Genomic DNA, 24322 nt, shown 5'->3' with positions numbered 1-24322 from the left:
AGGTTACTGCATCAAAATTGAGTAGCTTCGTACAAGGAGTTGCGTACCTACTTTTTAAATTAATTGTGGGCACCCCAACTTTCCCGCAGCAACAATTGCCGTTTTTCAAATTGAAGGCGAAAAAAAAATTGATAATGATGAAATTTGTGAAGTTTTTCTTCTGGCACCATCCAGAACCAGAAATCAAACGAGATTTGTCTACCACATCACTTATTCACCCAATAGTTTAGGTGACAAAACGTTATGTGAACTGCTTTTGCATGAGATTCTTTGTTGTTTCAGAGTTGATCAGCTAAATTTATGTGTAAAAGAAACGCCCTTTGGAAGTTTTGGAAAAATAATGATCGAAAAACCCATGATCAAAAGCTCCGAACTTTTAAAACCTTAAAAATGTCCGTTGTAGTGAAATTGCATTATTTACCTACTGCAACTTGGGGCATTGTATGAAAACTGCATATCCTTTTTTCACGGAATGGTGGCAAAAGTTTACAAGTTTACAAGTTTACAAGAGTAACTCTCTGATCTGTAATCCACTGTTTAACCTCCTATTTCAAGGAGCTAAAAAGTCTAACTGTGAAATTGCTTATAATTGTGTCCAATCAAACTGCATCAAGGATGCTTAAATTTAGTAAAATTTTTCAAGAATGATCTCTCTGACTTCCTCCTCATGTGGAGAATCCCTCCTGTCCTAGATGTAGTGGTACAAATATCCCTTCAAAATGCAAGGATCAAATAAAGAATTAATACTGATTAACAACTGATGAAATGCACGCAGTTTTTTCCCGTCAAAGGACAAGGACTTGTGAAAATATAACATGCCGGCTGTAGTTAAAAGGTGGGTATGATAAGAGAAAAATCATTGTTCAAAGTAAGGCTTAATTTCTTTGAAAAATTTTGAGATGTCTTTGATTTTGCACCTCGCTTTCTTCCAATTCATACAAATAAGAAAATTGACTTTCTGATGTAATTGCAGCGAGACAAAGTGTAGGTCAGATGAAATACAAAGCAAAGAACAGGAAACTTTAATACTGCAAAAATTTTAATGTCCCAACAAAAAGTCAAGGTATACAAAAAAACTAGCAGTATGAGTTTTGTATGTTGTAACATTGAACATTTGGCAACACATCGAAAGAGGTTACTCATGTCATACATGACTATTCTTATACAGGGGTTCCGAAGAGACATGGACTATTTGTACAAACATATTTACAGTTTTATACTACAAAATTACATTCAGATAATTACAAAACAAAAACTGACTGATAGAAAAGGAAAATTTGAAAATATGATCAGACACTGAAATTTTGAAAATTGAGCTGAGTCCTCTGAAAATTTTTCCATGCAACCGCAGAGAACGCCTATTAAAAAGTTGAAGATACAGTTATTTTCCTTTTATCTTGAAAAAAAAGGATTCTTGCTCCCCTCACTAAACTTTCTTGGAGATGTAACGGCTAAACCCTCAGAGGTACGCTTTATCATTTGCTACACTCTAAATATATTGTAAGTAGTCGATTTCTAAATTGAGAACTAGTCCAATCTCTTCCTTTGGACACACAGACAATGTTTTAAATATTTCACGAAATAGAGGCAGTTCTTTCTTCTTGAAAAAGTATAAAATACAGGCTGAGATTTTGAAATGTTACAAATGACGGGTGTTTACGAAGTTCAGCCATCCAAAAAATAAAAATCAACCAACAGTAGGAGATAGAGAAAGAGAGCAAGAGAAAAAATAAGCAGAGATGCTGTCACATTATTTAAGAGAAATAGTTAATTGTTACTTTCAATGGCTGTCACAGGAGATCAGCAATTTCATTGATGAGCCTTTGTCAAGTGAAATATTGTTTCATTTTTGGAGGCGCTAATCTCATGGCTCCTTGCTCATGTTTCACTATTTGTGAGAAAACCAACTTGCAGTTTTTCGTCAAAAACATCTACGAATTTTCTAAACTCATCTAAAAATCATCATAGAAAATTTAAAGAGAATATTTCCATTGATTTTCTTTTAGAAATATCCAACAGAATTTGGAAACTTTTAAACCTTGTGATAGAGATACATATAGGTTAGCCATTGATACATCACATTTATGACAAGAGGAATTTTTAAGTTACCAACACACTCAAACCAAGCTTGATTACAATACTTTTGGCAAGTAAATACAACAAGCTTGCATAGGAAGATTCTCCAAGTTACTAGAATGTTAAACACTTAAATTAGCCTTGCAATGAACAAGCATTATCTCATGATTTCGATAATGAGATGAACTTATAGACTTCAGAGATCTCAATGGACGTAGATATAAGTACGTCAAAACATTTTACTCATGCTTGAAAGACGCCTTTGATAAGAAACCCTAATAATAGAGAAAAAGAGAGGAAAAGAAGCCGCTCAAATTTTTTGACAAAGCTGAAAGAAAAGTTGTTTCTTGTGAGAAAATGTTTGAATTATTACAAAGAGAGCATCAACCGAGTGTAAAATTAACTCTTCATCTCACAAATTGTGTTATAAAAAAATACGAATGTTTGAGCTTTTGCAACGAGGATGTAAAGTATGAGACAAATGAGTCATCCCTGTTTACGAACGTGAAGGGTTTCACTTGGACGTACTGACTTACGATTAAATATTTTCCAAGATACAATTTTGGAAACAAGCTCTAAATTGCACGCATTTTCGACGAAAACTGCAGGATAATAAGAAAGTTTCAAACTTTGCTTCTATCATAGATTTTGAGGAACTTCACACAGAAAACATCTCTTCTTTCAGCTCTGACTAAAATTTTTGATAACCTGCTTTGATCCTCATTGCTAAAAGATAGTTTCCTCTATACCGACAATAACATGAATGAGAAGTGAGGAGGTTCCACAATTCAAAAAAAGTAAAAAAACGAAGACAGTAAGAGAAAGTTCAGGAGAATTAAGAATTAATCGCAGTTATGAAATGTAAGTTGCTAAAAACAATTGAAGGGGTAAAAACAAATAAAAAATTGCAAAATCGTCCTATATCTCAGTTGAGGATTTTGATAAGTATTACAGATGAATCACATAGAATAATCATTATCACTGGACAGATTATGTACAACACCAGGAGGAATCCTTGAAACGACAGGTATTTACAAATGACTCATTTATCACAGAAAACGAATAATAAAAATAACAAAAGCGCTGAATCAACAATAAATCAAATTACTTAAAAACATTGATAGAAAGAGAATATTTGTTCCGAAGGTTATCACCAACTCAATTATGACAAACATTATAAGTGAATCTTCGGTGGATATGAAGAGATATCGAGATTTTAAACTCGATTTGCTAGAACACTCATTTCACTTTATAATCTCAGCGGTAAGTGGGATCCATTAGTAATTTTACAGGCACATTTTAGCTGTTGCAAAATACCACACCACCAAAAAATACTGTCTCGAGTAATTGAATAGAAGGGAAAATCCCAAAATTGGACTGTTTCGGTTGAAACTTAAGGGTTTCGTAAGGAAGTGTTCCAGTAAAAACAGGTGAAATTAGCTTCTAAAGCTGAGCGACCTGCTATTCATTGAATTTTATTAACGAACCTAGCATCGTCCAGTGTTGTCTTCATCAAGAAGATCTACTACATCTGCTGAGGAGAAGATGCCTTCGGTTATCTATGGCTGAGGGTTGCGCTATTGGGTTAACTTTAATTTTAATAATTAGAAAGGCGGTTTCTCTAATTTTAAACCAGAACACGTAAAAAATGAACATTAGAACAGAATACAAGTATCTTGATAACCTAAAATGATACTGACTGAGTTGAGCGGCAAATGGAAACAATGTTATTATAGAGGAGATCAACTTATTTTCTGACGTAATAAAACAATAGCATTGAATATTTTGATGGCTGGTCCTAATTTTAGACCTAAGATATCTACAATGTCTTTTTGAGTCAACATCAGAAACGCCTCACCATCTATCTCCTGTTCTAAGAAGACTCTAGTTTTATCGGGCTGATTGTAGATGCGCGTGACAAATGCGGTCACTTGTTTACTCGTCCACTTACGAGGGTCAGCGTCTATGACATTAATTCCTAATTGACTTGCATGCTTTGATGACGTGATTGAGTCTCTACTGCTTGGTGTATAGCCTGGACGGAGGACAGACTCAATAACTTCTTGCCGCAAAACATCAAAACCATCGCTTTTAATTCCTTCCATTTCTTTAGAGAATTTCCTGCAAAAACAAATGCTGAATTAGACAAATTAAGAGACAATAGGATATAATGGACCCTTCAATACATAAGGAGGGGTGAAAGTCATAAATTCATTTTTAAACAACCCTTGAAGAATTTTTCCTGGCAAGGCGTAGTTAAAAAAGAAAATTGTTTCAATGGACCGCTATTTACAGTATGAATATGCCATGATCAGGGTTAAATATTGTTAGTTTAAAATGAAACTTTGCGCCATTCGTTGACACAAAAATTAATTGTATCACTTGCAACATATTCTTCAGGACACAAGTGAGAGTATGCTGACAAAATCTCAAAAGCTAACTTTTCGGCCCAACTCAGCAAAAGTCACCTCCTAAAAATTCTGCCCCATAGACTAAGGTCTGTATTCCTGAGGAACGCCAAATACAGAGTTACTAAAATGAGACACTTAAAATGTTCATTATTGAAGTGAACACTATAACAGAATTATTTTCAACAATACACTATATATACAGAGAAAAATAATGTGAATATTACATTTTTAAAACGGAGTCAAGTGATATAAAGAGAGCTAACTTCCTTTCGAAACCTTTCCTCTGCGATTCTCTAATGAGGTTATTTCAAATTTGAGGTTATTCCAAGTTTAAGGTTATTCATAGTTTGAGGTTATTTCTAGTGATCTGGGAAAGGTTATTCCTAGTGATGATCTGGGAACAAGATCCACCACTAGGCTGCGCTGCTACACAGTCTGTGTTTATGAGGCAATAATTATCAAGATGTACAAATTATTGCAAGGAGCTGATCCGTAACAAGTGGCAGCATTAATAATTAAAAGGTGACATCAAATTGGTGAAAATTAAATATAAATTCAAGACATAAACTTCCGAAACGGACGCCGCTTATTGACCCAATACATCAGAGAGAGATAACGTCTCTCTTACACTTTAAGTCAATGAGCAATGTCCATTTTGAAAGTTTTTTAAATACATTTTCAGTGAGATTTAATGAATTTGATGTCATACTATTCAGAATTAATGTTGATACATGTTACGGATCTCAAAGACACAGACTGTGAAGCAGCCTAACGTAGTAGCTGAAGTGACAAACATCGTCCCTGGATCACTCAGAATCACCTTAAGCTTAGATCTTCCCATCATCTTCCTCCTGCAGAAAAATAATTTTGGGGTGTAAACGCTTCTTCCCAGTTGTAAAAGCAAACATGGAAGAAATGGGATAGCATGTTTTCAGACTAGACAAATCTCAGTTCCTTGGAGAAATATTCTGCTTCCTCCACAAGATGAGTTCTTAAAATTTATTTGATTTGTGACTCTCTAAAATTTTATGTCTATTGAGACCTGAAAGATATAAACTGATAAGCTCTCAAAAATATTTTCTAGTTACCTCTTGCGACCTCTCCTTTTAGGAAGAACTTCTGGCGCCGTGGAAGTGGAAGCAATAGGCGCTAAGGGCTCGGAATTAGTTTTGCTCGCTTTTTCTACAGGCTTAGATTCATTTGATTTTGGTTGTTCTGTTTGCAACGTCTTGCTTGGTTTTTCTAACGTCTCCAAGGATTCTTTCTTGACTACTGAAGGTTTGCTCAAGGGTTCGTCCACTTCAAACGCGTCAGGTTCGCCTTGCAACCGGTCAGGAATATGATCAGCATCAGAATCTAAATTCTGCTTGGAGTAAGGACAGTACTGTGCCGAGAAGTGGCGCACGAACTTAGGTCCTTTGATATGGCCGATACCTTTGCAGCCGCGTGTCCCGCAGTCTCCGATTTCATCCATTGCTGAAAAAAGTAAAAAAATTGATATAATTGCTGGAACATGAGAGAAGAGGACAGATTTAGAAGTGTTCCAGTGAGAAGGTTCTTAAGTCAGTGGTGGTTCTTATTGTTTCATGAGAGGGACAGCAATGGCCTAACGCTGAAAAACCTGAAAATAAAATTTCTTCTTGTACATAAGTGTTTAAATGAAAAAAAAAGAAGAAAAAGACAAAAAAACTAATATTTTTTAAAGGACCCCTTGATTTTCCTTTACCCCGTCACAATTATTCCGCAAAAATTTAAAGCTATAATATTCATATAAGTTATTCTTCTAAAATATTTAAGAAGCTTTTGAAACACTGTAACTGAAGTATTTATTTTCAGAGATAAGCCATGGATAGGGTGTCCTTGGGAGAAAAGTTTCTGCACTTCTCAAGATTTGCCGAAACGAAAAAGACAAAAAATTGACTCTTGTTTCATAAAATATGTACCTGGCCTACACAAAAAACGGTTATCTGTGTTCATAATCTGTGTATCAAAATCTATAATATCATATCAAAATCTGTGTTATAGCAATCAAAAGGATATACGAGATTGAGAAAATAAAAAATGACCTTGGAAAAAGTTCCTTTCCTCGAAAACTCTTGATTGACACACACCCCCCCCCCCCCAGAGTTAATAAATTTTGATTAGAAACGGTAATTTTCGATGGAATCAGTGTTCGCAACTCACAGGTGCCAATGCACCAATTGCGCCTAAAAAATGAAGGCTCTGCGCCAACGTGGCCCCTAAATATTGCCCCCTAAAAATCTGCCAATTTTCACTGGAAGTCACATAAAGAAAGAAAAACACATCTATTTGAATTGAAAAAACTCAGAATTTTCAACACTACAAGTGAAAGCTTGCTTTTTCTATTCTTCACGATTTCATTCCTAGTGCTTTTGTCTTCCCCAAGTTACAGCTACTTACTAGTTCTGTTACGAAAACATCTTGTGTCTAACTTTTCACTAAATGCGCCGTAATACGTAGGCAAAAAGTAAATTTGGCCCCTAATAAATCTTCAATGGCGCCTAAAAATCGGGCTTGATGCGCCACATGGCTCCTAAAACTCAAAGGTGAGTTTCGAACACTAGATGGAATCTTCAAGACTGTTTAATTTGACACAAGAATAAATAAAAAATTGTCAACAATCAACCTTAAAGAAAAGAATGTCACTGAGATTAAAATGATGACTGATTCTCTGGCGGACTATCAATGCCTATTAGCAACAACAGTCAGAAAATAAATTTTACGTCTAGTGGAAAAAAAGCTAACTTACAAGGCAGAGGTTCTAGGGGATGACGCGTTTTCTCACACCATCCAGGTGGAAAAATATCTGGGTTATCACAGTCAACCCAATAAGCGTATCTCAGTGGAAAACCATCATATGCTATCCGCAGGCGATGGTCTTTGATTTCGATGATAGTGGCAGGACGAATCAGGGATGGCACCCGGAAATCTACAGCCTCAAGTTTCATATTGACTTTGAACTTGTTAGGCTGCGATTTAAAAGCACGAGCGGGAACAGCCGTTGACTTGGTTTCTTTTAGGTACTCGTCCCATACAAAAACTTTGTTACTCTTGTGATCTGAAAATAAATGGAAAAATATTGAAATTTTCTTATTTTGTGATATTTGCAGCAGCTGAGGACTCTTAAATTGGAATGCATTAAAAAATATATGATAGCGTAGCATTGTTATTTTGAAATAATACCCATGAAATGTTTCTCTCTGGATGATTAAAATGAATTAATTTAAGTCACTGTGAAATTGAAATCAATTTTTTCAGGAAGCGTTTGGAGTTCATCAAAATTAAACAATTTTTGCCAGTTTGTGGTCCAGTTTCAAAAGAGATGGAGGCAATAGGTTTTTCATTCCTTCATCACTTAGTTCTCGGAACCCAGGAACATTACAGTTCAAAAAAATCAATATTTTTTCAAAGTTTGTTGAGTGATTGCAACGATTTTTTTTAGATAAGGAAATTTAATATATCACAGAAATCCCTGCCTCTGTCATTGAATTTTTCAGTGTGACCTTCGAAAAAGCATCGAGACATTACATGTCCTTAATGGACACTTTCCCAATTAATGAAAAAAGGGATTGAAAGATAACTTCATTCAGAGAGAATGCAGATAAGATATGTATTATTTAGCAGCCTAAATTTAGAGGAAATGACGATTTAAAATCTTTGCCAGACAAGAAAACAGATGATTTTGTCAAATTCCTTGATTATTATCTAGGTATATTTTGATTCTCAGTGAATGAGCAACCGAGAGATAATAAGATTCATGAACTTTCCAGCAAAACGATGTTAGGAGAAAGGTGAGAAACTTGTGAAGGATGTCTGTAATAAAATGAGTGGCATGGCGTGAATTGCTATAAATCGATTGTTATGCCATTTAAACCTATGGTAATTATTAAGGATTATTAAGGTGTTCACTGCGAAAACCCTGTTTATCGATCCCACTCCATAGGTTTAAATGGCATGACAATCCATACATCGCAAAGCACGCCACACCACTGAATGAAACATGGCGTTGCGTATCGAGAGGAAAACAATTAAAAACCAATACTCACTGGTAGGAGGAGTGAGATCATAGTTCTGTCCCTGACACCATCCAACAGGATGGATATACGGAGCGGTTATATCAGTCCAGTAGTCATACACATCGCCCCAACTGTCAAAATGAATTAAAATCCTATTGTCAATCACATCCGCCACGGTGGATACACACGTCAGGGATGCGTTTTTTCTGTCCACAGATTCGAGCTTCATACCCTTCTTGAAGTGGTTATTTACCTTGGTCTGCAAAGAGGAAGCCAAAAATTAGGCATAGTATAAACAAAAATAGAGCAACCATTTTTTTTATCAAAAAACATTAAAGAAAAGAGACTGAACAAACAAAGAATCCATTGATCGAAAGTTTTGTTTAAGGTTGAAAAGCTGTTAAGATAAAAGATGCTGCTAAAATTTTGAATTAAGAATATAAGCGTGTCTCAAATGATAATCTTGGACACAACTTAAATGCTAAAAATAAACATTTCAACCCATTTCCTTATTATTATTATTTATTTGCAACCTGCGCCAAGATTAGAGATTTAATTTTGCTGGAATCAGAAAAACTCATCAAATGATGCTAGATGCTAAAAATTGAGATACGTAATTAGCACATTAAATATTCTCTGTTAGTTAAGAACAAAGAACATATGCTAAAGGTTTCTATTCTGCTTTTTCACACCTGTCGCTATCGAGAAATATGTGAAATCGGTCAAAATCATGAAAATAAAGGGGTAAAATGAAGTATAAGTGTGCGATAAAACTAAATTATTGTACAAGAGAGAAAAGTACTGTATTGTAATGTGTTGAATGAAGGTACGCCACTTAAGTACCGTATCTTTATACTTCATTTTGATTGTTGATGAGCAATGCTCTCAGTCGGAGAATAACTGAAATTTAAGATGACTGCGTAAGGTTCAAAGATTTAGGAACTGAAACTAAACTGATGAGAGAAAGCAAAATTATACTTTTCACATTCTAAATAAAGAATTTGCAGGAGTCTGAAATTTGATGAATTCCAAGTTTGAATGGACACTACCATGTGAGCTGAACACGAGGATACCCTTGGTTCATAAATTGAATAATTATAGGAGGAGATATAACAAAATGATATCTACTGAAATACATCCGTTTAAATTGGAAATGCCGCCACATGACATAACTAGGCGGCGCATTTTCTCACTTTTAAATAGATTTTTATACTATTTCCCATAGCCGAAAAAAATTATGAAAATACTGCAAAAGTAGCTCTTTAGGCACTATCAGATGAAGCAATAAAAAAATTGCGTGCAAATTCTCCATGGTATGAAATCTATTCTTTCAGTTACTGAAAAAATGAGACTGACAAAAAAATTTGAATGAAAAATGTATTCACTTACTTTCCTTTTCGCCTAAAGGCATGAGTTTAAAAACTATTAGACTAACTGAGTTAAAAAGTTGGCTGAGGCATTCTTACCGGTGGTGCTCTAAATAATGAAATGGACGCTGCTTTTGCTCGACATTGCTTTAAGTAAGACTGCCAATTGAATGTTTCTTTGGAATAACCTAGCGGAGGATTCAACTGCCGCTTCCTGGCCTCACACCATCCGACTGGGAAGATGTCTGGCGAGTTAGCGTGCACCCAAAAATCATGACATTCATTGTAGCCGTCAAAATGGAGACGCATTCTATATCCTGCAACACAGATAAACTCTCCAGTTTAAGTTTTTGTACAAATAAATGAAAGAAAACAACTTTCACCTTCAGCAGTTCCTGGCTTTGTCTGATTAAAAAAAGATGTGATCTGTAGGGACGGACCTTGTCTCTCAGGAGAAAATTTCCCATGAAACCACCTAAAGACAACAACCTTAGAAACCTGAACAACCTAAGATCTAAGAGTTGTTGTCTTGGAATTTCAGGACACTTATCCACCTAATTCAATCTTTGAACTTCCAGAGTCAATTTGCGCCAAAATTTCCAGATTTTCTTCCTCCGTGTATCTACAAAAAGTTGAGGAAAATTTTCTTCCGGAAGGTGAGGTCCAAATCCAGTCACATATTAGTCAACAGAGCGTTTCTAGGATAAGATTTTATTTGAGACAAAACATTAAAATTTTTACTGGATTTTTTCCGATCTTATATTTATTTATTCATTTATTTATTTATCGAAAAATGTATGGACTGTACATTCAAAAATAGAGATAGGTAGCAAAAAAAAACCCGACAACCTAGCTGTGCACATAACCTAATCTATATATACAATGACCTAAATTTATGGAAGATTTTCTTGTTTTTTTTTTTAAAATTTACCAAAACTCTAGATATAACGTGGTTTTCAAAAAAATTCCTAAAGGACTGTCGAATAGTTGAACGCATTTAACCATCTTTAGCTTAACTCAATTTCACATGACCTAATTTGCTCTCAAATGTTATCATTTCTTGCCCAAATTAAGCAACCAGATAGCCTTATTGGTTTCCCCGGATTTTTACTGGATTTTCAAGGAAGGTTCACAAATTTTCCGGGTAGAATATTGCTTGCATTTCAGTTTACAAAATAAATCGTGAGAGAAAATCAGGCAACGCTTGAAGTAACTGATTTTAGTGCATTAGCATTTCTATTGCGAAAAAAGCTTGTTTATTTCTCTTTTTTTTACACTTGCACCTTTATTCTGTGAAGACACACAGTGCTGAACTCTCCGCTTCCTTTCCCATCTTTCTAGAATTACTTTAAAAAGAATATTGAATCAGTCGTATCAAAATTGTCATCTGAATCACACATGGCGAAACATACATGAATCTGCACCTTTAAAATTTGTAAATAATACAGAACAGAATATTTTACCTTTCACTTCTGCAACAGTCATGGCGCAGAAATTGGATTGGTGCTCTGGATCGATGCCTTCCAGCTTCATTCCTACTTTGAACGGATTCTGAACCTTGGAGATTCCTTCGAATGAATCATGTTTGGCATCGCCTCTTTCCAAGGTTTTGAAAATATCTGAAGGAGCTGGTTCTACAGGCTGGCTGAGATCACTACTCATTGATAGAACATCCTGCGAGAGAAAATGAAAATACTTGGTACAATTATGAAGGACTTAAGAGCTTGCAAAATAGAAAAGCATTCTGTCACTTCTGCGATAATGCCATCTAAAGTTCCTGCGTGTTGAGATACAACTAACAATGTTCCAACTTAACTTGGCGCCATGCGCAAAGTGCGTCTAAAAATAAGGCTAGCCACTTATATGATTCCTAAAATTTTACCCTGAGATCGGAAAATGGAAAGCTGTTATTTTTACTAAGTATTCAGAGTGAGTTTGTTTTGGAAAAATTTTTCAGAGACATTTTTATTTTCACTTATCTATCTGCCTAATGATGAAAAAAGGATTTATTCTGGTCAAAATTTGTTAAAAAGTGCTGACTGCTTCATTTTTTGGTATGGGTCCTCTGAGAATCAGCACTAGAAAACCTTCATGAAAGAAAGTATGAGAGTAGGGGTGAAAAGTCTGAAAATAATGGATCATGACTCTTTGTAGGGGACTAATTTTTTAGACAATATATCTACTCTAAGAACACTTTGATGAGTGGGGGGGGGGGGATGCATACCTCAGGTTGCAAGTCTCCCCACTAATGTTTGGATTTTTCAAAGCTTAACTAACCAGCAGTTTCCATTAACATTTTCTGTACATTTTCTTTGCTTAGTCTGAACAAATCACAAGAAATGGCAAAGAAATATTTTGATTAGATTTATTATTAGACGCATTTCTCGAACTTAGCCATCAACTTATCAAAATTACAGAGCTCTTGATATTGCTATTAAAGACTAATTAATACATACCTAAAAGAGACAAAGAAACAACATAAAAAATCACTTACGATATTCGAATCCTCATCAAAATCATCAAGTCCTTTGATCTCTGCTTCCAACTTGGTCAAGTCGATCTTATCTATGTCAATCTTCTCAATTTTATCGAGTTTGGCCTGAATTTCATCCTTCCCGAAGTGCTTCTGGTCTTGGACTTCCTTCTTTAAGAGGCTGTAGTACTTTTCCCTCTTCTTTAAGCGAACATCGTTGCGGTCATACTCGAGCTTCCTCGCAATGACTAGTTTCTGTTTCACTTCTCGTTCGCAATCTGCACTACAAGCTCGTTCATTGAAAAACTCATCGCTCAGTCCATAGCAGTTACAACCCTTGCACTGGAGTATTTCTTCTTTTCCGCTGCTCTCTTTCTCTTTCGAGTCTGAAAATTGAATCAGGATGAACTCATTAGATGAAAAGGTCAGAAATTGACAAAGATGCATAAATTATTGGGATTGGTGATTTAAAATTGATTACTTACTTCAAGAAATCCATTCATAAGGGCTGATAGCGGAGAAAATTGCATCAATTTTTTGGAGTCATTTAAAATTAGAATCAATTCTTAGAGTTGGTGAACAATTGAAATTGGCAAACAATTAACATCAAACAATGTTAGTTCAATTTTCATCCAAATTTTGAAAGCATTGATGACGATGTTATCATGTTGACAATTTTTCATCATTTTGATTCTTAGTATTGAATAGGTAAATCGATTTTAAGGAAAATCGATTTCTTGCTATTCATTCTCAAATCATACCGATTGAGGAGTTAGGTGGAACTACTGTCAAGTCGGGAAAATGGCATTATGAGAAACAAGCTGTTAAACATTTCAGTTTAGTGTAAAATGCCTGTAATCATGATACAGATTTTTAAGTGGTAACGTAAGTTTACCTAAACCCTAAAGCATAAGTTAGTACAACTGAAATGTCATAAGACATCATTGGAATCGAGAAATATTAGAGACATGGAAGGTCTAATTTAGCCGTTCTGCAATAGAACAACCTGCAATACAAACACAAGTCATTTAGAAAGGCTTATTACTAATCCCCTCCTTCTAGTAATTTTCTATTAGGACTGAAATGTGCTTAACAATGGTTATAAAGTTAATGATAAGAATACATAAAATAAAAAAATGAATAGAAAATAATTTTAAAACAGGAAAGATGCAAAAGTTAATATTAAACAAAGAAAAAATATTATGCACAATACTATTTAATGTATGTACCTACGTGTCTAGTTTCAGAGAATCCATTCGCCTGAAAAATGGTCAAATATGGAATTGACCTTATTTCCTCTTAGCGATTTGATTTGTTTTAAAAAAATAAAATCAATTTTGTTCTCGAGAACTGAAAAAACAGTTTTTTTTTCAAGTTGCAACGATACGTATTCCTCCCTGAGAAAAGGCTCATCAGGCTTGCAACGTTAAATAGACGTTTCTTATCTCAACGAAAACCTGTGACACAGCACATGGATTCCACAGTGACAGACACCACATTTAGAGCACTAATAGGGTAGGAAAAGAATTTCTACAAAAGTGATAGAGGAAGGGGAAAAAAACCCCGAACCTGTGTTAACTGGAATAAAATGTAAACTCACCATCTTTGTTCTTGAGGGCGCTCTTTCTACTCTCACCAGATTCTAATTTTGCCTTCTTGTTGGAGTGGCGCTTTTCATCAAGCTTAGTTTGGAAGGCAGCATCAGACTCATCGACTCGAATAGCCCGCCTTCCTTCTTTACGCTTATTCCTCTTTGAAGAGCCGTTGGTATTCCTGTTTTCTTTGGAGTAGACACTTTCTTCTACAACCTTCTCTTTGCATAAAAGAAAGTCGTTGAAGTTTTCTTTGTTAGTGCTAACGTCGTCTAGGCTTCCGTCTTTGAGCGAAACCGAGTCACTGCCAGTGTCAGACTTTTTGTCGAAGTTATCATCGATTTCCATCATTCCAAATTCATTCATCCGGAACTGAGAACGAAATCAAAGAAATTATTAAATTAAATTCGATATTAATTTGATACTTGGACACATTTTGTAAATTTTTAATAAAAAAGAAAATAAACGGAGGGGGAAAATGTTCACCAATTGAATTCTGGCTAAGTTGTTGGAATTGAATTTCTTTCTTTTTTCTACAGACACATAGCTGCTTTGATTAATGTCGCCTTACATACTATGATTTCATACAAATTATGTATTTCAAGGTGGAACTGCAAAAAAAAATAAATAAAATAGTGTATTTTTCCTTCGGAAAATACACTAAAAATAAAACTTCTTTACAAAACAATAAACAAAAGAATGCCGTGACAGCCATACAAATTTGGAAGGAGCTGCACAAAAATTGGGTGAGTTGTTGATTACATTACATTCTTAGAGGTTACAAATTAATTAGGAAGATTGTATCTAGATAGATGAAATGATTTATAGTTCATTGCTTTGAATAATAATGTCCATCAGCGGTTAGAAAAGTTGATTGAAGCTCCTTTATTTGAGAGAAAGAGCATTTGCGCTTACCTTAATTGAGCTGCCTGCTAAGGGCCCAACGCCGATGTCATTCCAATTAAGTAGTTTCTTTGTCGTATCCAAAGGAATGTCTGGAATACTGTCTGCATCTTTGTTCTTATTATCAGTCTCTGAGATGATAAGAGTTTCTTTTGAATTGTTGCTGTAAGCTTCCTTTCCGGATTCTTTGCCATGACTTGACACCATCTGTTTAGACTCAGCTTTTGAATTGGGCACAGAAAAGGATTCCACTCTGTTAGGAGCTGAAGCTGGAAAAGATGCTGATACAGCAGCTGCATCCTGCAGTTTTTTGTAAACACTTTCCAAGTTAGCGCTGTGAGGTACTTCTGGCACGGGCACTGGAATGGAAGACAGGGATGCGATCGCCTCCAAAATTTCTGAAGGGACTCTCACATCATTAACAGCACCCGACTCAGTCGTAACATTTGATGTTAAGGAGGAGAGTGAGGTAACGTAAGCACCACTAGGATGTAAGTAGAGGGATGGGAGACTCGATGGAACGATGCCTGGTATGACTAGGAGGGACCCGTTAGGTTTCCCAGCAGATGGTGCATGGGCATTCTGCGATGGGATGGTCTCTGGAATGTGGAGTAGGGGGACAGAGGATGAGGAAATTGCAGACATTATTGCCGAGGTGGTTGTGGTATCTGAGGACATCATAGCTAACGGGTACAGCCCAGGTGGACCGCCGGTTGCTGGTTTGGAGGGCTTGGAAGGAGGACCTGCGAGAATTTGCGAGGTAGATTCTGATTCTGTAGACGGTGAAGAGCCTACGTTTGTTGAATTGAACAGTACCGCTGCATCTGCAGGACTGATGTTGGTTGAAGTTGGAGCAGACAAAAGCGGATTTTCATATGGTTTTTCGGATGAGTTCTCCATTGGTTTCTCTTCGTCAGTTTCGCCTTTATGAAGTAGAGACGAGAGAACATTGCCTTTGAGTACAGATTTGAGTTTGGGGTCGTTGAGGGGAACAATTGCAGGTATCGTTGATAAATTCATCTGCGATTTTGGGGTTGAAAGTGTTACTGCTTGCTGCTGGGACTGGATTGGTTTCAGCGGAGGTTTAGGAGCCTCGGCAGCAGCTGAAAAAAAAAGACAGTAAGAAAGAGGTCATATGTGAAATTATCAAGGTCTATGTGAATGTAAAACTTGTTATTTAGAAAACTTAGGTTACTAATAACTAAATGATTCAATGATTCAATAACTAAAATTATATTTTCCTGAACGTATTGACTTCGAAAAATTGGGATTATTCTTCTATTGCTTGGCTTTTAAACTACAGAAAAAATGTAATGCAACAGTATTAGTTAGTTTTCTTCAAAAATGAAGTGCAAACTTTGGAGAAAAGTGCAATTGAAAAACACTCTTTAAAATTTTATCGTGATTTGTACTTCTCAATCAGAAAGAGTACAAAATCAACATTCTTTTAATAAACTAGATTCTGAGTTTTGAATTGTAAGTTTTATTCCATGTCTCCCCGACAAAATTTTCAATGGAATTTGATGAATACACTAAAAGTTTCAAAAACTAACTCCTACGCAAGGGATTTTACACTGGCTTTGGTTGAATTTGGATCGAATTTAACAAAGGGAAACCAAGTCACATCTTGTCCCGACCATCCAGACTAGTTAGGCTCAACATGACTTTTAATTGGACGAATTTCTGCCAAACGGAACTATGTGCATTGAGACATGAGCCCTGAGACCCATAGGAATATATGCACAACAGGGCTCACGGCATAGTGCACATAGTTCCGTTTGGCAGAAATACGTTCAATTGATGTTTTTCCGGGGTGTGACTTGATCCTTTTCTGTTGCCTACATTCAGCCCATTTGATCACTTGGTGATAGGATGAACTGCGTTAATCAATACACTCCACTATTGACTTTCTTGAATGAAAAGGTGAGATGCACACTTACAGACTTGTGGAGAGGTGTTGACAGGTGGTGGAACTGGCATGCTCACATCGGGGCAAAGTTTCCCATTTTTGACTGCGAGCCTGATAATATTCGGATTTTGAAATATGCCTGAGGAAGGGCATTGTTTCTGCGAAGCGAGAGACAGAAGAACGTTTGGAGAGGACACAACTGATTTGGGGATTGCCAGTTGTTTTGGGCTACACGTTGTACTATTGATTGATACGGCAGTTGAAGTACATTGTAGGATTTTTCCTTGCAAACCTCCAACAGGTAACCGAATCGAATTGGAATTGCCTTTGTTCTTTGGCAGAGCATTCGGTGAATTTGAACGTGGTGTCTCCTGATTACTTTTCACTGCACTTGTGGCGATTGCAAAATTAGTCATGTTGGGCGAGTTTGCTATACTATTGAGGAGAAGGCTCTGACTGTTGAGCAGACTTTGAACCGGAGTTTCTTTCCCATTTGCATTGCCATTCTGAAGAGACGAGTGCAGAGCAGCATTCTGGATTATAAATGTGCCCACTGGCTGATTGCTTGAGGTGGATGTAGCCGCTGTTTGCTTGGAGTCCGAGACCAGCACAAGATTCTTTTCCAAGGAATTTAGGAAGAATCCTTGTACGACAGATTCTTGATTAGCATCTGGCTCATTCACTAAGACATGCTTGATGATGTTTCCAGGTTTACCTTCAGAGGTGGCCGATGCTGCTTGATGAAGCAAACTTGTCTGTGATTGAGATGAATTCACAGAGCTTGCCTGCGTGGAGTTTGCGTCAGCTGATGGGGGCGCTGTGTAAATATTTGGGTTGGAATTTTGTTCAGATGAACTCGCTTCTGCCTTCGGCTTTGGTTTCAGTCTCTGTAATACAATGAAGAAGACAAATTAAAGCAGGATGACAGGGATTAGGGAAAAGAGGTAACTGATTATCTGCTAACTGCCAAAACTAATTTCGGTTTTATTCCTTGATGTACGAGTCAATTTTTTCGGACACTTTCCATTCATTTTCAATTGAGGCACTGGATGCAAAACGGGCACTTCTCGGTTGCAGTGTTTCAGAGTTTCATCTAATATTTCATTCACTGTAAAGAAAGTGAAAGCATCCATTTCACTAAAAATTTTACTGAACATTCCTTATGATTCCACAATTTTCTATAGAAAGAATTCTGGAAAAATCACTCATTGAATTCTTCTCCAATGGATTATTTTGCAACAGAAATTCTGAAACACCGCAATTGAGAAGTGCTCTTTTCGCATCCAGTGCCTCAATTGGTTAGAGACAAACTGTGTTTGAAAACATACAAATAGTTGAAATTATTAAGAATTCATCATAGGCAGTTATCAAAGAAAGTCAATCTGTTTTCTTCTTTAAAAAAAAAAAAAAAAAAAAAATTTACTTAATTTCTTTCTGAATCAAATTTTTCAGTGTATTAAGTATACAAATTCAAAGGAAGCTGTCAGCAAAAATAATTTTTTGTAACTCATGGGAGGTAAACCACAGGGTTGCTTTGAAGTGTCGAGGAACAGGAGATTTTCTTGATTTCCAGAAGCTGAGAAAATATTAGCTCGTTCAGTGATTCAGGAAATAAAGAAGCTAACTTGAGAGAACTTCTCACAGAGAAAAGGCAGAGGAAAAAATCCAAGATTATTATATCCACCCTTAAGGCTGTTACACCACTGCCGTGCTAAGGAAGGACAGCGTGTGAGCCTCCGGACATTGCCAAGTTTCCTCCGATAAAAACCGAATTTACTGGGAAAATTGTGAAAATTATTTTCCAACATTAACAGACAATTTTGTAGGCAGATTGATCTAAAATATCTGAAAATTGCAAGGAAAAACATGCATAAATTTTGTCGAAAATACATGTTTGATCAAGGGAAATTTAGCAACTCTCGAATGTTCATGCAGCGGTTTCCCTTAGCATGGCAGAATAGGAGGGGTGAAAGAGTGAGGGACCCAAAGTTAAAAGTTTTACTTACAGGAAGAATTGGATCATCTACTCCTAAGCGGGGCCGCGGAGTTTTATTCCAACGACTCAAATCTGAATTTTGACGTTTTTTCTTGGGCGACTTTTTCTCCTTCTTGGGGCGTATTTTTACGGGATGCACACCAGAGGGCCCTGCATTGTAAGTATCTGCTTCTTTTGGCTTGGGTGGTGCTTGGGGTAGTAGACTCATCACTGGCACGGACAGAGATACAGGTTTACAGTTGCTGGGCAGGAGAACGGGGTTGCCAAAATCTACGTTGCTCACAGTTGACACTGCAATAGCATGTGGCACCATAGCAGGTGGCAATGCAACGGAGGGGGAGGCCGCTACAGGGGGTAGCACTTCAGGTGCTGATTTCTCTAGCTTTCGTCTAATGATAGTTGGTAGATATCCCGGTGGAGCAATGACACTGCACACTTCTCGGAAATCAAGAGGAGCATCTTCCAACAATCTATCGTCTGATGGAGCAGGCGATGAGGTGCTCATAACTCATCTGGAAAAAAAACAACAACAAAATTTCAAATAATGCTACATGGGAAGAAAAAATTCATCTGCAGGGAAAAAATTTTAAGGCATTAATGTGGGATTAGTTTCATTTCAAAGTGCGACAGAAATATTATACTTAATATTGCAAAGAAGTGCAAGTTTCCAGGTTGAATATTAATAAGCACAAAATGTGCTATCCATAATTACACTAAACTTTAAAGAAAAGAGGATTATGAAAGAAGTGATGCAATGAACACAAAATTTGAATGTATAATGTTAAAGTTTAGTGTTTTTATCAAGGAGAACTTCGTTTTTTGGGATACTTGCAAGTTTATCGTGAATTTTTTGTGAATTAAGATTCATAAGTCCTTGGTGAGTGAGGATCTCTAAAGAAAAGAAATTTCAGTAAAAACTTAAGTGTAGCAAACTTTTGGGTAACTATAAAATTACGGTGAACACTTTACTCGAATCATCTGCAGCCAGGTCTTCGCGCAAATAGGTACACTGTTTTTCATCTCACATATTTCTCTAGTTCTTGGAATAAAAATACATGATCTCATTCAAAGCTGTTCGCATCAAATATTAGAGATCTAGAGAGCACCATGGTACAGCTAAATACAAATTTTAGTTACTTTACAAAATGAGGGTCTCTAGCAGATGCTGTAAGCGACTAGCAAGAATAATGAGTGTCGAGATTGACACTAAGGAAAAGCCCTTCGAACATTTTATGAATAATAGACCATACGTCGGCTTGTTACAAATTTTCAGAGAAACTCTTATCCAACCGATACAACATGAGAAAGGTGAAAGATTTAACAGTGCAATAAAAATAATCGGGCCAGACAGGTATATCCACTGCTGCCACAGTGGTTCAATAATGTTCCCCAATTGTTGCTTCTGAGGACGGTAAAAAGAAACATACTTGCTTAAGGCATGAATGTGAAACCTTAAATTTGAGAAAAGCAAGAATTAAAATGAGGTGAGCTGAACTATCGGGTGGAAAATCTAAACAAAAAATAACATAAAAAGCTTGGCTAACATGCAACAATAACAATAATCATAGGTTAGAAAATATCAAAGGTAATATAAGTGCGTGATTAATTAGGAGACGGTAAAAGGTAGGGGTGAACGGGAGAGAAATAAACAAACCCTAGAGAGGAAAATACTTGGAGGAGGTAAAATTGAATGAAAAACCTACAAATTCTGATGGATTGAAGTTATCTAATGAAAAACTACTGATACGCGAGCGCGAATGCAATGAAAAGACACGCATCTCCCGTAGGTTCGCGCGGTACAAGAGAATGTAAAGAATTTCAGGGTTATAAGAAGATAAAAATTAGGTATCAAAGGGACGAAAAGGACGAAGAAAATGTGCTCCACCCCGATACGCTCAAATACTCTGACGACTTACTTCGGTTGATACCGGATGTTTCCAAGTACTGAGCAAAAAGACACTGATGCACTTCTCTCGTGAGCTTACATCGGAGATAAATTGAGGGATTGTCAATTCGAAAAAAAAGGAGTTAATGCCGCTCTAAGAGCCAGAAAAACGGCGAACATCTCAAATACAATAGCTCGACTATACTGCGCACATGAAATAAAGTTCACGGTGAAATCAGGTAAATAGAAAACAGCAGTTCAAAGAATTCAGATCCGTAGCCGAGTTGCGGTTGGGCGGCCAAGAATTCTCGATATTTGAAAACACTTCGCGATGGAAAAACAGCTCGATAACCGCGTGTATCAATACTCTGAACGCTGGACCTGACGGTTCCACGTTTAAAACGCCGTGTCTTTCGTTTTCGCGTGAAAAAGGGATAAAAAATCAGATTGGGTCCACGGGGTGCGATCGCATGTGAACTTGGAAGCAGCGCTGAACACAAGGCCGACAGGCACGGACAAATGCTGATGGCAGGGTGGGGATGGATGGCAGGGGGTGGACGGGGAGAAGTCACTACGGGCGGACGGGCGAAGGGGGAAGTTTAAAATGGCTGAGCAGACGAAATCAAACACCGACAAAAGGCGCCAATTGATCTTGGATTTTTAAAACTTCGGGGAGACGGGTGGAATTTTCGAGTGGTGTACGAATAAAAATGAAGTCTGGCTTGACTTATATCCAGCGGCCGCATTTAAAAATCGCGATTTTTCTTCTTTATTTTCATGAAATACGAACAAAACATCGCGTAGTCGCGGGTTTGAACAGCGAAGATGTAGCGGGCGCGACGGCCTGCCCCGTCGTAAGTACCAACTGTCCCATAAAAATACACCACACGAGGCAACGGAAAGATATCCTATACCCACCATTGTAGGACTCAGGTTTTTTGGAAATACATTTAAATTTATTTCAAAATGCAAAATTGGATAATCAGAGACTGAGAAGTTGGTATGAGCGATCAGAATTTCGAAGAAAAAAAAGCTCAGTTTCGAGTGTGTAGTGCACAACCGATGCGCACAGTTGTCGCGCTCAGACGGGGCATGTTGAAAAAAAAACCAAAACACGACGTGACTTGCGACGAAAAATTATTTGAAAATGCATTGCAGCAATGCACTTGATTCCGAACTATGCTTACGAGGATAGAACTTGCATGATGAAATCAATATGAGTGGATGCTTGGCTTCGACTACAGAATAACCACGATGAACTGGTCAGAAAACTGCACTGAATAAATTGATGGACATGGAAAATGGGAGGGGTGGCTCATGACGCACGACGCCTATTGATAAGGTTCACCCGATTCTTGAGATAAATTTTCTACGCGATCAGATAGAGAATTCGTGTGTTGGACGATGATAAAAACACGATATATATTTTGACGTCTGTCCTCTATGAAGTTTCAAAAACAAACAGAGAGAACATGAACTGGCCGTTTATGACCATAGAAAGCTTACCAAAGCCACCAAAAATATAGCCCCCATAAAACCTCCCTGCTGTATTTTAAGGGTCCATTGCCTTCTTCAGGCGCAAACGAAAGAAGTGATCTGCTTATCATTTTAGTGCGTAAAGTCAGAATTTTTCAGGGAGGATGGAATAGAGAAAAATGTTGTTTCAGTAGAGAGCCAGTCGTAATTAGTAAAATAAGCTGTGCGACGGTCAAAGTATACTTGAGTGCATTTCAAAACCGAACCAAAACTGAGTAGGATAAGGTGGAATTCTACATTGAGGAATTCAATTTTTAGACATTGTACAAGAGGGGCATGTTAATCTCACAAATGACCATCTTGAAATTGTGCCACGCTTTTGGTAAGAGCCTGTTTCGGATTGCTTTCCTCTTTAGCTGTAAGCGCAGGATGGGGAATTCCATATCTAACTTGAGGAATGTCATTTGCTTTCACCCAGGGCTACACTCATACAATAAAATTCTCAGCGAACTAATGAAATTTGAGGGCTGCCCTGTAAAGTGTCAAAAAAAGTGTCTGTACTTTACAGGGCAGAAGATTTTTAAATAATAAAAAGTGTGCCCCCTCTAAAAATTTTACAGTGACTTTGTGAGAATCATACTTTCATAATCCACCTTCAAATACGTATTAGTCTTTAGTATCCTCATAAGCCTCGAGAGCTTCTCCAAAACCTTATTCTAGAAATATAAGGCAAACTAAATTTTAAAAATATACCTTTCTTTTTTCACCTTTATTAGCACTGCTCATCTCTACTCCTCACCTTTCCTTTTGGTGCTCTTAATTTGCTAATTTATAGTCCTTTCTAGGAATTTAGAGTGGATATTATCAGTATGTTGGAGTTATTTAGCCAACGTGCGTTAAAAATTCTCGATACACAGGGAAAAAGTTCAACCGCAACTGTCTTGCAGCCCGTGTGTCCACTGCAATCAGTATGTGAATTTTTTTCCTTGAGAAAATGGCCCAATGATTTCTCTTCAGAATTCATTTTTAGAAAAAGAGCTCCAGAATGATATACAAAATATAGGTTTCACATTGTGTGCATCAGGTTCAGAATCTGCGCATGGATTTCATCATCATTTCATGAAATGATTTCTCGGAAAAACACTGAGAGAAAAACGTACATATGTATTTCTTCCACAGCGCATTTGCATCTTTAACGGGCCAACTTAGCACTTGGCATAATTTTGGGGTGACCCTGGCCCTCTACCAGGCACACGTGTGATGAAAACATAGCCCCTTCACAGAGATGGATTTTTCTGTTTCATTTTTGTTAAAATTCCATATGTCTGAACATTTATGCTTTGTATTGTTTCATTAACGTCTTTCAAACCTGGCAACGGTCAAAAATAATGCTAGGAAGACGTTGTAAAAATGATACTGCAACACAAATTTTGGCAACACCGTTACGGCATTTTCACGACCACTTGTTACCAGGTGGGTATTAATTGATGCGTCGAGGCTTGTTCAATAATAGAGCTGAATATAGAAGAAATGAACAACTTGTAGATGCCAAACTTGTTGGAAAAGGTAGATAATTATGTGAGTCGTTTTTCATCAAACTATAATGCCTGACAGCATTATGTGGGTACACCTGTGCAATGATATACTTACCACAAGTTCAACTTGTATTTTGAGGACTTGATCTGGTGAAAACTTCAGTCAAAAGGCTACATACTGCTTATTCACAAACTAATGAAATCAGCTAGTGCTTAGTGTGAAAAGTTAAACAAGAGGGGAAAAGAGGAGCTCACGAGAACTGAATGAAATAAGTACATTATGTACTTTAGGTGATGGATGGTTGAGCAATAATAAACTGCACAAGTGATACAGGATGCAGCAGGTCTGTGCATGGAGGATAAGCAGTAAATTTTAGAATGTAAATAATCAATCCTGCCGTAAAAAAGAGAATGGTAATAATAACTTACCTCTGTCTCAGATGTGATAGCAGATGAATAAAGGCTTGCACAAACGAAATTCCAGCGAAAATTTCAATTTCGACGCATGTCGCATGGACTGAATTCACGAAAATTTCATCGGCGTTGACACTGTTGCCGGCTTACCGGTTACGCTACATACTCAACAGCAGTTTCCGTCTAAAAATCAGTGCGAAATCTTGGGATAAAATTTGAAAGATCAGTTGTGTAATTTGTTTTAAAAA

General features: G+C 36.9%; 1 protein-coding gene across 4 annotated transcripts; it reads right to left on the bottom strand.

The window, feature by feature from the left end:
* Positions 1 to 1021: 1021 nt before the first annotated feature.
* Positions 1022 to 24231, bottom strand: l(3)mbt (lethal (3) malignant brain tumor). Of its 4 annotated transcripts, none has more exons than XM_019046597.2 (12): positions 24090 to 24231; positions 18775 to 19276; positions 16800 to 17655; positions 14872 to 15962; positions 13965 to 14328; positions 12386 to 12750; positions 11355 to 11565; positions 9991 to 10208; positions 8555 to 8783; positions 7258 to 7566; positions 5576 to 5963; positions 1022 to 4197 (listed from the first exon to the last, which is right to left on the bottom strand). In XM_019046597.2, the coding sequence occupies exons 2-12, from the start codon at positions 19267 to 19269 to the stop codon at positions 3819 to 3821; spliced, it is 4905 nt and encodes a 1634-aa protein (XP_018902142.2). In that variant the 5' UTR covers positions 19270 to 19276; positions 24090 to 24231; the 3' UTR covers positions 1022 to 3818. The 4 variants fall into 4 exon arrangements, with proteins under 4 accessions (XP_018902142.2, XP_018902141.2, XP_018902143.2 ...); XM_019046596.2 differs by lacking the exon at positions 24090 to 24231 and adding an exon at positions 20681 to 21174; XM_019046598.2 differs by lacking the exon at positions 24090 to 24231 and adding an exon at positions 20468 to 20572.
* Between the last annotated feature and the right edge of the window lie 91 nt (positions 24232 to 24322).

The sequence above is a fragment of the Bemisia tabaci genome, chromosome 8 (assembly GCF_918797505.1).
Source record: "Bemisia tabaci chromosome 8, PGI_BMITA_v3".
NCBI classification, from domain to species: Eukaryota; Metazoa; Arthropoda; class Insecta; order Hemiptera; family Aleyrodidae; genus Bemisia; species Bemisia tabaci.
Note: the sequence above shows the minus strand (reverse complement) of the source record. Positions and strands in the feature narration are given on the sequence as shown.